The sequence below is a fragment of the Pseudophryne corroboree genome, chromosome 6 (assembly GCF_028390025.1).
Source record: "Pseudophryne corroboree isolate aPseCor3 chromosome 6, aPseCor3.hap2, whole genome shotgun sequence".
Lineage (NCBI taxonomy): Eukaryota > Metazoa > Chordata > Amphibia > Anura > Myobatrachidae > Pseudophryne > Pseudophryne corroboree.
Genome location: NC_086449.1, coordinates 735,631,267 through 735,645,592, shown reverse-complemented (window position 1 = coordinate 735,645,592; position 14,326 = coordinate 735,631,267). Strand labels below are relative to the sequence as shown.

General features: G+C 43.3%; 1 protein-coding gene across 1 annotated transcript in view; it reads left to right on the top strand.

The window, feature by feature from the left end:
- Nucleotides 1–14,326, top strand: part of LOC134934676 (tetraspanin-11-like) — a 159,005-nt gene that overhangs the window by 132,642 nt on the left and 12,037 nt on the right. Inside the window, exons 4-6 of the mRNA XM_063930054.1 lie at nt 3,676–3,780; nt 4,239–4,397; nt 6,857–6,943. Coding sequence (XP_063786124.1) covers nt 3,676–3,780; nt 4,239–4,397; nt 6,857–6,943 — 351 coding nt within the window. The remainder of the gene's footprint in view (nt 1–3,675; nt 3,781–4,238; nt 4,398–6,856; nt 6,944–14,326) is intronic.

Genomic DNA, 14,326 nt, shown 5'->3' with positions numbered 1-14,326 from the left:
TCTAAATTGTTTCGTTGTTTCTATGAGGACTACATTCTGCCCGAATTGATCAAGGTCTGAAAATGTTACCTTTTCTGAGATTATGTCCTTCTGGGTTATGGTCGTTAGGTTGACACTCATTAGGTCGACACTCATTAGGTCAACAATGCCATTAGGTCGACATGGCCGTTATGTCGACATGTACTAGGTCGACAGGTGAAAAGGCCAACATACTTTTTTTTCATTGTTTGTATTTCTTCATACTTAACGATCCACGTGGACTACGATTGGAACGGTAATCTGAGAGCGAAGCGAGCCATGCGAGGGGACACGGTGCACTATTTTGGGTTCCCCGTCACTTTACGGAGAAAAGACACCAAAACAGTCAAAAACCTCATGTCGACCTTTTGACCTGTCGACCTATTGTTCCTGTCGACCTAATGCATGTCGACCTTCCATGGTCAACCTAATCACTGTCGACCTAAGTTGTGTCTATCCAACGACCCATACCCATCCTTATAGCGAACGGCCTCTTTTGTTGCCATTTAGACATTGTAACCTAATATTGGCCCTCATTCCGAGTTGATCGCTAGTGCTTTCGGTCGCAGCGAGGCGATTAGGTGAAAAAGCGGCATTTCTGCACATGCGTACGGGCCGCAGTACGCACGCGCAAAGTATTTTCACACAAAACTATGCAGTTTTACACAAGGCCGAGCGACGCTTTTCTGTCGCTGTGTTGATCGGTGAGTGATTGACAGGAAGTGGGTGTTTCTGGGTGGTAAATGGCCGTTTTCAGGGAGTGTGCGAAAAAACGCAGGCGTGACAGGTAAAAACGCAGGCGTGCCTGAGGAAACGGAGGAGTGGCTGGCCGAACGCAGGGCGTGTTTGTGACGTCAAAGCAGGAACTAAACTGACTGAAGTGATCGCAAGGTAGGAGTAGGTCTGGAGCTGCTCAGAAACTGCATGAAAATTTTTACGAGCAGTTCTGCTAACCTTTCGTTCGCACTTCTGCTAAGCTAAGATACACTACCAGAGGGTGGCGGCCTAGCATGTGCACTGCTGCTAAAAGCAGCTAGCGAGCGATCAACTCGGAATGAGGGCCATTGCCATTGTAACATACATACTGTATCACAACTCTCTCCGATACTGCCCACTTGCCCATGCACGGCCTAGTGGCCACTGAGAGATGCATTACATCTTCTGGGTCCCAAACATGGAAGTGATGACTTTGCTGGGACATCAAATTACCGGAGGAGCTGTCCTGGCAAAATGATATAATTACATTCCAGTTGACTGATTGTTGGTGTGTCCGCAAAGACATTCGGAATGGATGACAGTTTTTATGTGATCTTAAGATACATGTTGATCATGTTGCAACTTATATACAGGCATAGCCAAAGTGTTAGGAAGTCATGCTTGGACTGAATTAAGCATATATTCTGTCTGTAGAACATCTGTTCCCCAATTTTATTTCTATGCTTTTTTATCTACTTCTGATCCCTGCGGCTCCACATGTCTGCACTGGGTTGTATTCCGGGGCTGTAGTACGGTATGCCGGCGGCTGGGCTCCCGGCGATCAGCATACCGGCGCCGGGAGCCCGACAGCGTGGCGAGCGCAAATGGGCCCCTTGCGGGCTCGCTGTGCTCACCACACCGCGGGCACGGTGGCGCGCTACGTGCGCCACGCTATTTATTCTCCCTCCAGGGGGGTCGTGGACCATCACGAGGGAGAATATTTGTCGGTATGCCGGGTGTCGGGATTCCGGCGCCGGTATACTGTGCGCCGGGATCCCGACATTTGGCAACCTGAAGACCACCCGTATTCCGGACAGGATGCACAAATACAATGTGACAAATGACTGTTATGCTAGCTGGTGAAATCCTGTACTGTAGTAGTGACACACTCTGTCGCACTTTCCATTTTTTGAAGACGACTTCTATTGTTTCCAGCTGGCCTACCGGTTACATTCTCTGTCTCACAATATTGGGTCTAATTCAGTAAGGATAGCAGAATTTGCATTCCTTTGGATTGCATGCTGGGGCAGCCCATCACTGAGCAAGGCTGCCCAGCATGCTGACTGGTGCTTCCCCCAGTTCAACAAGCAGAAATTGCGAGCGCATCGCAATTTCTGCTTGTTAGCAGAAACTGATGAAGCCTCCAGCTGGCGTAGCTTAGCTGTGCCCACAGGAGGCCCGCCGTCATCTTCCCGATCGCGGTGGCTGCATGTGACATCACCAGTGTGATCACACCCCCGACACGCCCCCGTTTGGCCGCCTCCATCCCCCGTTCGCCCCGCACCACCCACGCAACGCTCCATCTCCTCCCTATAAAAGGAGCGTTGACAGGCAGAGACGATTAACAGGTAGAGATTATTGCATTTTCTGCGCTCCCCCACGGAACTGCGGGCGCTGCACCCGCACCTGTTTCTCAATATTTGCAGTTGGATCGCTTACTGTGATCCAACCTGAATTAGGCCCATAGTACGTTAACTTATTTTGAAAAGTGTCCACCTTGGAAGCCTATTTGCATACATAGGAGTAAGGACTAAATGAAGTTGATTGGAAGTGCTGATTTCCAAGGTTCAAGTTCCAGGTCAGTTTTACTGTATGTAAAGCAATTTGGCACTTAGCAATGTCAGGAATGTCAGAAATCATCACCTCTTACTGATCATTTACATATTGTTACCAGATAACACCAGATGAGCCACACAGCAAATCACACAGCAATGAGGAATGCTATTAATCTGGAACACTACTATGCCACATACTGTATAGCCACATGTCATTCATCCCTGATATAAAATCACTGATAGAATTACTGTATATTCTACATTATTGTATACACCCTTATTATAGAAACATAGAATTTGACGGCAGATAAGAACCACTTGGCCCATCTAGTCTGCCCCTTTTTTTTACCCTTTAGGTAATCTCAACCCTTTTCGAACCTTAATTCTTTCAAAAATTCTCTCTATGGATCCCCAGTTTGTAAGAACAGGGATTCACAGTAGATATCAGATATCTGCCAAGGTCCCTCTAAATTGTTTCGTTAGAGCAGTCTCCATAGGTTTCCATACTAGATTATGTACAGTAAGGTACAATGAGGGTCATTCCGAGTTGATCGTAGCTGTGCTAAATTTAGCACAGCTACGATCATTCGCACTGACATGAGGGGGACGCCCAGCACAGGGCTAGTCCGCCCCTCATGTCAGTGCCGGCACCCCCCGCAGAAGTGCAAAAGCATCGCACAGCGGCGATGCCTTTGCACTTCAAGAGTAGCTCCCGACCAGCGCAGCTTCAGCGTGCTGGCCGGGAGCTACTCGTCGCTCCCCAGCCCGCAGCGGCTGCATGTAACGTCACGCAGCCGCCGCAGCCCGCCCCCCCAACGGTCCGGCCATGCCTGCGCTGGCCGGACCGCGCCCCCTAAACGGCGGCTCCCTCCCGTCCAGCCCCCTCCCACCCTGCGACCGCCTCTGTCTCAGAGGCGATCACAAGGCAACGACGGCTGCCATGCGCCGGCGCACTGCGGCGCATGCGCAGATCCGATCTGATCGCTGCGAGAAACTGCAGCGAGAGATCGGGTCGGAATGACCCCCAATAACTCATGTTTTGTATAAAGGATGAATCCTATTATCAGTAAATTTTGGCCACACTACAGTATATGAAAAATATTTAACATTTCTCCTTTCTTATCAGATAAGTGAAGAACTTAAAGAAAGTCTTAATGATACAATTATAAATAATTATGCTCAGGCTGGGATGGAAGAGACAACGTTTGCCATTGATCATCTACAACAAGACGTAAGTAGCTTTTTTTTTTTATTATATACATGGTTTGCAGGCTGGTAGAGAATGCTGCCTGGCTGCTCTGAATGTGTGTAGTTCACACAGAGTGGCGGGGCAGCATACTCTAACTGCCTCCCAAGAAGCTCCGGTGGCACCACACCATCCCGCCCCTGCTCAAAGGCCCCTTAGAATCATAGGCCCTAGGCAGCTGCCCAGTGTGACTACACATTAAGATGGCCCTGTGTACAAGAGATGGGTACTCACAATGCTCACATTTTAAGGCTACTGTAGACAGAATTGCAACCACCTTTCAATCACATGTGGCCACTGCTGACTCAATTACATACCAGTTATATGCACTATAGATTAATTGAACATGACTACTGCTGAGCTGGTACAAGTCAGCTTCTAACTTTATTGATTTAGAGAAAAATAGCCTGTTCAGTTACTATTGACCTTTCTCCATCTCTCAGTTTAGGTGCTGTGGCAGCAAAAGTTATGAAGATTGGAGTTACAGTTTATATATTAATACATCTGTTGCAAGTGGCCGAAAGGTCCCAGACAGTTGCTGTAAAACGATGACTTTAAACTGCGGAATACGGGACCACCCCTCTAATATATACAAAGTAGAGGTAAGGAGGTTTAAGCAAAAACAAGTTTAGTTTCATCTGACTTGTACCTTGTTCTCCCTGCAAAAGGTTTGACGCCTCCATTTTGCGCATTAACAGATTAAAATGATGTATGATATATATTCACAGTCTGCATGCAGGTGGCACCATCCTTATTGCAGCATTTGGCCCACAATACTCTCCAGTTCTACTGATCAGCATCAAACATTGAATAACTAGGGTTTAAGTGTGTCGACAGTCTGTGAAGTGCAGAGGTATGCCGAGGGGGTATGGGACTCAGGGTCGACAGTGTCCAGGTCGACACCTATTGGTCGACAGTGGCCAAGTTGACACGGCCATTAGGTCGACATGAACAAGGTCGACATGAAAAAAAGGTTGACATGAGTTTTTCATGTTTTTTTTGTAAAGTGACCGGGAACCCCAATTAGCGCACTGTGTCCCCTCGCATGGCTCACTTCGCTTGCCATGCTTCGGGCAAGGTGCCTCACTCCGCTACCGCCGCACTTGGCACATGTTACCGTTCCCAATCGTAGTCCACGTGGATCGTAAAGTATGAAAAAGTTTAAAAAAAAAAACTATTTGAAAAACTCATGTCAACCATTTTGAATGTCGACCTTGTTCATGACGACCTAATGGTCATGTCAACCTATTTCTAGTGTTGACATATTCACTGTCGACCTAATGGGTGTCGACCTAAGTGGTGTTGACCCAGAATCCGGATACCATGCACTGGTTAGTGCAGCAAAATAGCATTGATTACAGGATGGACAAAGTAATATAATGGTCAAGTCTTATCTGATATTGATGTGCGTAGTCCATACGTAGGGGAGAGATTTCTCTAAGCTTGGAGAGAGATGTAAAGTACCAACCAATCTACTTCTATCTGCCATGTTACAGGCTGTGTATGAAGAATGACAGTTTGTAGCTGATTAGTTGGTGTTTTAGCTTTCTCCAACTTTGATAAATCTTTCCCTAAAGGTGAGATTTATTGCCATCTGCATTTTTATATGATTGCAATAAATATTTTTCACGCAAATTTTCAACATTAAAATTCATATTTTCATGCAAATTTCCCATTTTACTCTTGCCAGGAGACGTGTTCTGATAAGAGCGTGTCCTGATGAAGAGCTGGAAGCAGTGTGATAGCGTAACACTGGGTAGATGCTAGATTCAAGTGGCCTAAGGGATCTTTTACGTCAGGAGGAGGAGCCACAACACAAGGGGGAGGAGCTAGGCCAGCGGGATAGTTCCTCTACTATCCACGCCACCAACTATTACCTTTAGTAACCCGGTGGCGAGCGAAGCAGAGTGGGGCGAGCCACCGAGCCTGAAGCGTGGCGAGCAAAGCGAGCCCGCGAGGGTACTTTTCGGGTACCCTGTTCGGCCGAAGCTCCTCCCCCTGGTGACGTGTCTCCTCCCCTAGTGACGTCAGAAGGTCCCTTCTCCCACTCCGATTAAGAACCAACCGTAACACTGTAACACTGCTTACTGGTTTGGGCCCCCACCAGTCATTGTCCTTATGCGGTCATCAGCCAGCACATGCATCACCAGGGGTCGAAGGAAGAATTAGTAAACTGTAGCCCATAGACTACTATTGACTAATGCCATCTGGAGATGGCGTTATCTATTGGGACCAAGCATGGTAAATCAGACTTGTAAAAAGGGTTTGTGTGAGGTACTGCGCACTCCTAAAAACGGCTATAGGGTTTGGGTGGCAGCTGTAGAACAATTTGTGAGTGTATTATAGGCACCCACTGGAGTTATATATGATGTAAAAGAAAAATGTTCAGCGCTCCCCCTTTCTCCCCTTTTTCTAATAACTTATATATATATAAAATCAGCTATTCGATTAAATAATACTATTCACAATCAATAAAATTCAAAAAATATTTTATTCAGAGTATATATAAAGAAAGGTTTTTTTAAAAAAAGGTAAATAAGAATGAATTGATGTCTGATGAGGCTTAATTGATCAATTAAATAATTAAGATACAAATAAAATTTAATTTATGGAGAATAAAACAAATCTATATAGCTGTATGGATAAATATAGTTAACCAAGCCTAATACCAGATGTCAGATAATGCTGATGACATAACAAAGTTCTATTTCAAATTGATATGTCATCAGCATTATCTGAAAAAGGGGAGAAAGGGGGAGCGCTGAACATTTTTCTTTTACATGGTAAATCAGACTGCATTTGTACTCAGAAATGGAGGACCCGCGGCAATCCCTCCGTGATACATCTGGGGGTCCTAAATATTTGCAGGCACCCCCTAAGAATGGCTATTTTCAGGGAATATCTCGCAAATATTGAATGATAAATATGCCCTAAGTGACATGCCAGGACTAGCGTGCCTTTATGGAATAAGAAACAAGATTTAATTTGGAAATCTCAGTGATTCCTGGTATTGATGCTTTATCTTGATGTTTCATGCTTGTGATATTTTTTTCATTTACAGGGAGGATGTATTGCCACACTGGAAGAATTTCTACAAAAGCACCTTTTGCTTATTGGGGCGGTGTCTATAGGCATTGCATGTTTTCAGGTTGGTGTGCCAGTCACCCATGGCCTTATGAGAAAGCATGATGCACACTTATTTACGGGTGTGATATACTTACATGTTGAATGTCAACACATATCGACACTATGGGTACAGTATGTTGGCAGGGTTGGGTATGAAATGCTGACGTTCAGAATGCCGGTGGTCACATGACTGACCACAGCATCCCACCAGTGAGAATCCAGACATTGGAGGGGGTAAGTCATTTACCACTCTCCCTCCCCCAACACTCCGAGGGTGTCGGCTACGGGTAATCCTCCAGGGGGTCGGCTATGGCAACCATCCCCAGTGCCTAACCATAACCCCCCCCTAACCTCCACCCCAATACTCACTTTTTTAATGTCGGCTGTCAGTGTCCTGATACTGGTCTCCTGAGAGGTGTCAAGATTCCGGCGTTGGTCACATGACCGCCGGCATTCCAACTGCAGGGATACCAAACACATCCCTATTGACATTCTGAACCATTCTGAATGTTGACATAGTAGCCACATACGGTTATTTTCTTATTTACCTAGAGTCTGAATGAATGTTAGACCATACTTACCTACATTGCCATTTTCTTCTCCAGGAGATGCCCAGAAAGGAGAAGCAGTGGGGGGCATGGCCGGGCTAATTGCATCATTAAGCAATGCGCCCCTGTGGGATAAATGCAATGATCGTAGCCTATTTGCATAGGGTGTGGTGCTAACATGATACAATTAGCGTATTATCGCATCATTAGGCCCCTCTCCCTTCGCAGGCACTGTGGACTCACTCTATGCATTTCCCCATTCTCCCTACGTCCCTAGGAAGTGGGCAAAATGTGGTTGTGGTGCTCAATCTTCTAGTGGTGCGGGGGACTACACAAATAATTGCGTGTCTTCCGCAGGAACCGGGAGAGTAGGCAAGTATTTGTTAGACAGACCTACAGTCTGGAATACCTTTAACTGGCCACACCTTATCTTTGGCTAGTTTCATTTCCAACCAGAAGGGTTATATAACAGCTTTCAAGATTATAAAAAAAAATGTGTGATATCGGAAGGGTTGCTGCTAAATTTAAAGCACCAATCCGTCATTAGGCCTAACCAGCCTGATCGCTACTCTGACTTTAGTGGTGAACTCCCAGATACCATGGCAGCTCCGAAATCTCAGAACCTATTACACAATCTCTGAAGTCTCATTTTTGCTAGTACAGTTTAAAAGCCCATACACACTAGAAGACTTGAAATATGTGAAAGATGAACAATTTGGAATATGAGCTATTTCCCTTGAACTCCCTGACAAATGATTTTGAGTTTACGCACTGAGCGATTTTACAAATGATCTGTACGATTAACGATCAGCTCTGCTGGGATTGAGCTGCATGCATGGAAGACTGACGACCCGCTTCAAACGAGCAGGGGAGCACACATCGTTCATCGTTTGCCGTGTACAGACTAGAACGAACTGAACGATAGATCGCTGAAAACCGTTGCTGCCGCTCAAATCGCTGGAAAAAATCTTCTAGTGTGTATGGGCCTTTAGAAAATGAAAGTGACCAATTAGATGTTTGTTTTCATTTTGTAAAAATACACAAATGGCAGCTACAATCTTACTGGATTCTATTTGCAGAACTTGTGCTTTGCTGATGGAAGTCCCAAATAATTAGAACCATCTTTTACCGGAACATCTGCTGACTCCTACCAGACTTTGGAATGCTGTCAATTTTAATGGATATTTGAATAAAATGTTTGCTTAACCTTTAACTTTTCAGTGGGTGTTAAAATTTAAAAAAAGAAAAACTTTTGGGGATTTTTTACAAGCAAAGGCTCAGGCTAAATTATTCCCTGGCATTATAAAGATGTCTTCAGGATATATTAGTTACCTTTTTTCTATAGCTAATAAAAATCTTCAGGGCTTAGTGTACAGTAGGTAAAATGATAAATGATTTCGTTTTATCTATTTGATTTATATTGAGAAAGACACTTCAGCCCAGTGTCGGACTGGGGCATGTAGGGCCCACCCAGGGCCGGCTCTACCATTAGGCAGCTTTAGCAGCTGCCTAGGGGCGCCAGCCCCTGGAGGGCGCCACTGAATTCATCTAGCAAAAAAACTGAAGGATGTCTCTGTATGCGGCTTTCTCCTTTAACACTGTCCTGCTGCTGCGTGTCTAATCAGGTGCAGCCACCACTATCAAGCTGTACCACATAGTGCCTCAGCACTTCCTCCATGCTGACACGTGTAACATCAAGTCATGTGAAGACACATAGGAGGCGGATGTAATTATGGCTCCCGAGGGGCGCCCCCGTGGCGGCTCCTCTAGCCCTGACGCACCTCCTGCAGGAGTTGCAGGTTAGGGCGCACCAGGTTGAAGCTTTGCCTAGGGTGCATAGAGGCCTTGCACCGGCCCTGGGCCCACCGGGGGAATGCAGTTGTAGGGGACCATGTTTAGGGGTGTGGCCAGTCTCCAGAGGGGGTGTGGTCTGCCACCTCATTGGTTTGCCTAACCATTTTGCAAGTGTTGGTCCTCTAGATAAATATATACAGTAAATACTGTAGTGCATGCAAGATAATGTACTAGATTAGTAACAGCACAGTCTGGAACCTGATCCCTAGAGGACGGGGTGGCCCCCTCAGGCAGTAGGGCCCACTGGTGGTTTCAGCTGTACCCCTGTGGGCCAGTACTTCAGCCTTACAGAGGGGAGTCAAAGCTGGTTTCACACCATTGAAAGTAGTTTACTCCTGTCTGCAGTGTATATGCACACGCTGAATTCACATCACATGCATGATGCCACGATAAAACCTGACATCACCTATTGTAGAACATTTCCTAAGCCTGGGGCCAATCACATCACTTATTGCTCCCCTAAGATAGCACTTATTGTGCAGACATTGCACCTAACATAGTGTATTTTTTTTTATTATTATTGTTGATGTTATCATTTATAGGTTAGCAGCATGTTACTAAAATACCCAAATAGCCTGAGTATCTTCTTTTTTTTTTTTTTTTAGGGGGGGGGACTTTTTATTCTCAATTTCACATTATAAAAAAAAATTACACTTGCTTAAAACAATACTGTAGGTTCAGTTGTTAACAAAAGCTACATTATTGTACTATTACATGGTTTATTATTTATCACTTGTGGTCACCATCTCCACCTTTCAGATGTGAAAAGCTTTTAGCACATCCCAGTTAAAATTGAGATTGATATTGCAGCTAGAGCACAAAAGCCAAAAAGAAATTAATGGCAACAGCGCCACATAGTGGACAATTTGCAGCACTACAACCTAAAATTTAAAACAAGTTGCATTTTGCCACAATTCTGCCTTTCTGTATTAGATGATATGGGTTATTATGAGCAGTATTCAGGAAATATTAACATACCTTATTACTATAGTGTATTAAGATATACATGCAAAATGTTCTCAATTTGTACAGAATGACGTGTCTTTTATTACAGTTGTGTCATATTTGCTGATTATGCCAAATGAATTTCATGTTTGAATAGTCTAGGTATGATTCGTTGAACTACACATCCCAGCAAGTTGTACTCCATTTGCTGATTATGCCAAATGAATTTCATGTTTGAATAGTCTAGGTATATTGAATATGGGTTTTTTTGTTTTTTTTCTTGTATGTTTTTCTCTTTGTAGAGATATAGTTGGCTGCCTTATTGGCATGTAATGTCTGTTTTTCTAAGTTAATTTATGGCCTTAGTTTAAAGGGGGATGGTCTTGGGTGGAGTTTGCAATCATTGCATTCACATGGATATTGTTCCTATTTGAAGTCTAGTATACGGCTGGATAGTCGTCGGCTGGTCGTGCTTCCATAGAAGTGCTGACATAAAAGTGTTATTATAAAAATAGCGTTATACCTGCGTTAAACCGAAGGAAAACATCAACACACCAACACTACCACAAAAGGACTGCCTTAATGCTCAAAAGTATGTAATTCATCTTATGCATATCATCCGTTTTTACAAAACCGAGGAAAAGGCATCCCCAATCTGCTCACTACAGTTCTCTCTTATGCAAACTTATGTATGTTTCTTTATGTAATGATTTCTTGAAAATGTCATTGCATGTGTGGGGAAGTTGCTCAGTGAAACAGTTTAGTATTGCATACTAACTGGTGATTACCTCTTTTGAACATTAACCCATTGTGGTCAGGTGTACTATGTCTTTATATTTAGTAAGGTATAGTCGTGGTGTAAAGGACAGAGTATGATTACTGATTAGTAAAAGAAAACAAATACTGAGCAACATCCCCAAACAGGTAATTTCAACTTTAAACTTGTCATTCATTTTGTACGCTCTGGACATGGCTACTACTAACAAATGCACAGAAACATTTTTTAAAGCTATGTCTGCAAATGCTAGGAGCTTAGGAGACAAAATTCCAGAGCTAATTGCGATAATGACAAGGGATAACCTGGATTTTGTGGCTATTACAGAGTCTTGGTGCAATGAGAATCATGACTGGGACTTAACTATACCAGGATACAATTTATTTAGGAAAGATAGAATAGGAAGAATAGGAGGAGGGGTAGCAATGTATGTGAAAAAAAGCATAAATGCCACTTTAATACAAAATATTGAAGCCAAAACTGAGGCCCTTTGGGTCACCATAGAAACTGGGAAGAAGGACATTATTCGCATTGGGGTGATCTATAGACCACCAGGCCAGGGGCAGGATTTGGACAGGAACCTATTGTTGGACATCTCTAAAATGGCTTTTAAGGGAGAAGTCATAATCATGGGAGACTTTAATTTACCTGATGTAAATTGGGAGGGGTCTTTTGCAAGTTCAGCTACAAGTGGCAAATTTCTACATTCCTTACAGGGAGCATCTCTCAAGCAATTGGTGAGGGAGCCCACTCGCAAAGACTCAATATTAGATCTAATTCTTACAAATGGTGATAGAATATCTGATATATATGTGGGTGAGCACCTGGGATCCAGTGATCATCAAGCAGTATGGTTTAGTATAAAGACAGGATCCAACTCCTCTCACACAAAAACAAAGGTGTTGGATTTTAGAAATGCAGACTTTGCAAAAATGGGGAGATGTTTAAGTGATTCATTGGCAGACTGGAGGAACTTGGAAGGGGTGCAGGAGAGGTGGAAAAAAATTAAAAGTGCATTACTAAGTGTAACAGACCTTTGTATCAAAATGGTTAGGAAAAGCACCAGGAAAAGGAAGCCAGTGTGGTTCACAAAAGTAGTATCAACTAGTGTGAAAGCAAAAAAGATGGCTTTTAGGAAATACAAACAGACTCAAAATAATAACGACAAAGAGGAGTATCTGGACAGACGGAAGGATGCTAAGAAAGTGATCAGACGTGCAAAGGCAGAAGCTGAGGAGAAAATGGCCCAGTCAGTAGATAAAGGGGGCAAAACTTTTTTTAAGTATATAAGTGAAAGGAGAAAATCAAATGGAGGAATAATAAGACTTAAGACAGAGAGTGGGCATTTGGTGGAGGGAGACAAGGCAATAGCAGATCACCTAAATAATTATTTTTGCTCAGTATTTACTACAGAAGAAGGGATGGGGCCACAGTTAAATTGCAAGGACATTCATAAAAATAAGGTAGATGAAAATACATTTACAGAGGAGAAGGTCCTAACAGAACTTTCAAAACTAAAAGTGGATAAATCAATGGGACCAGATGGAATACACCCAAGGATACTCAAAGAGCTAAAAGATGTCCTGGTTACACCTTTAACAGAATTATTTAACCAGTCACTAAATACAGGTGATATTCCAGAGGACTGGAAAAGAGCAAATGTAGTTCCACTGCACAAAAGTGGAAGCAAGGAAGAAGCAAGTAACTACAGACCAGTAAGCCTTACATCAGTAGTAGGGAAAGTAATGGAAAAACTATTAAAAGAAAGAGTAGTGGAATATCTTAAATCGAACAACTTACAGGATCCAAAACAGCATGGATTTACTGGTGGGAGATCATGCCAAACAAATCTTATTGACTTTTTTGACTCTGTGATGAAAATAATAGATCAAGGGGGAGCTGTAGATGTAGCATATCTAGACTTTAGTAAGGCATTTGACACTGTCCCACATCACAGACTGCTAAATAAACTTGAAAGCCTGGGGGTGGATTATAAATTAGTGAAATGGATAAGAACCTGGTTGCAGGATAGGAAACAGACAGTTGTAGTTAATGGAGTGCAATCTATGGAGGGAAATGTTACCAGTGGAGTACCCCAGGGATCTGTACTAGGTCCAGTTCTCTTTAATATCTTTGTTGGTGACATTGCAGATGGTATTGAAGGGAAGATATGCCTTTTTGCAGATGATACAAAGATATGCAACAGGGTAGACACACCGGGAGGGGTCAAACAAATGATTGATGACCTAGGTAGGCTTGAGAAATGGTCAAGAACGTGGCAACTACAGTTTAATGCTAAAAAATGCAAAATCATGCACTTGGGTCTCAAAAACCCAAAGGCTAAGTATAGTATCAAGGGTACTATAATGGAAACTACTGAGGAGGAAAGAGATTTAGGAGTCACTATTTCAAGTGACTTGAAGGCAGGAAAGCAATGCAACAAAGCAATGAGAAAGGCAAGTCAGATGCTTGGTTGCATTGGGAGAGGAATCAGTAGCAGGAAAAAAGAAGTGATAATGCCACTGTATAGGTCATTGGTAAGGCCCCATCTGGAATACTGTGTCCAGTTCTGGAGACCCTATCTCCAGAAGGATATAAATACATTAGAGAGTGTACAAAGAAGGGCAACTAAAATGGTGCATGGCCTACATCACAAAACTTACCCGGAAAGGCTAAAAGATCTTAACATGTATAGTTTGGAGGAGAGAAGGGAAAGGGGAGACATGATAGAAACTTTCAAATATATAAAGGGTCTTAACAAAGTTCAGGAGGGAAACATTCTTCAAAGGAAAAGAAGTATTAGAACTCGAGGGCATACATTGAGACTGGAGGGGGGGAGGTTCAGGGGAAATTTAAGGAAAAATTACTTCACAGAAAGGGTAGTGGATAAGTGGAATAGCCTCCCATCAGAGGTGGTAGAGGCTAAGACTGTAGGGCAATTTAAACATGCTTGGGACAGGCATATGAATATCCTTACAAAGAATCAAGGTTAAAAAAGGGTTGAGATTGCCTAAAGGATAAAATAAAAAAGGGGCAGACTAGATGGGCCAAGTGGTTCTTATCTGCCGTCAAATTCTATGTTTCTATGTTTCTATATAACTGGGGTTACCACCTCATCCCTTTAAATCTGGACACATTAATTACACAGGTTCTGTGGCTGATTAAAACCAGGTGAAATGGAGTCTTAAAGTCAGCCAGCCACAGAACCTGTGTAATTAATGTGTCCGGAATTAAAGGGAAGAGATGGTAACCCTAATCTTAATCACATAATTAAAACACACAG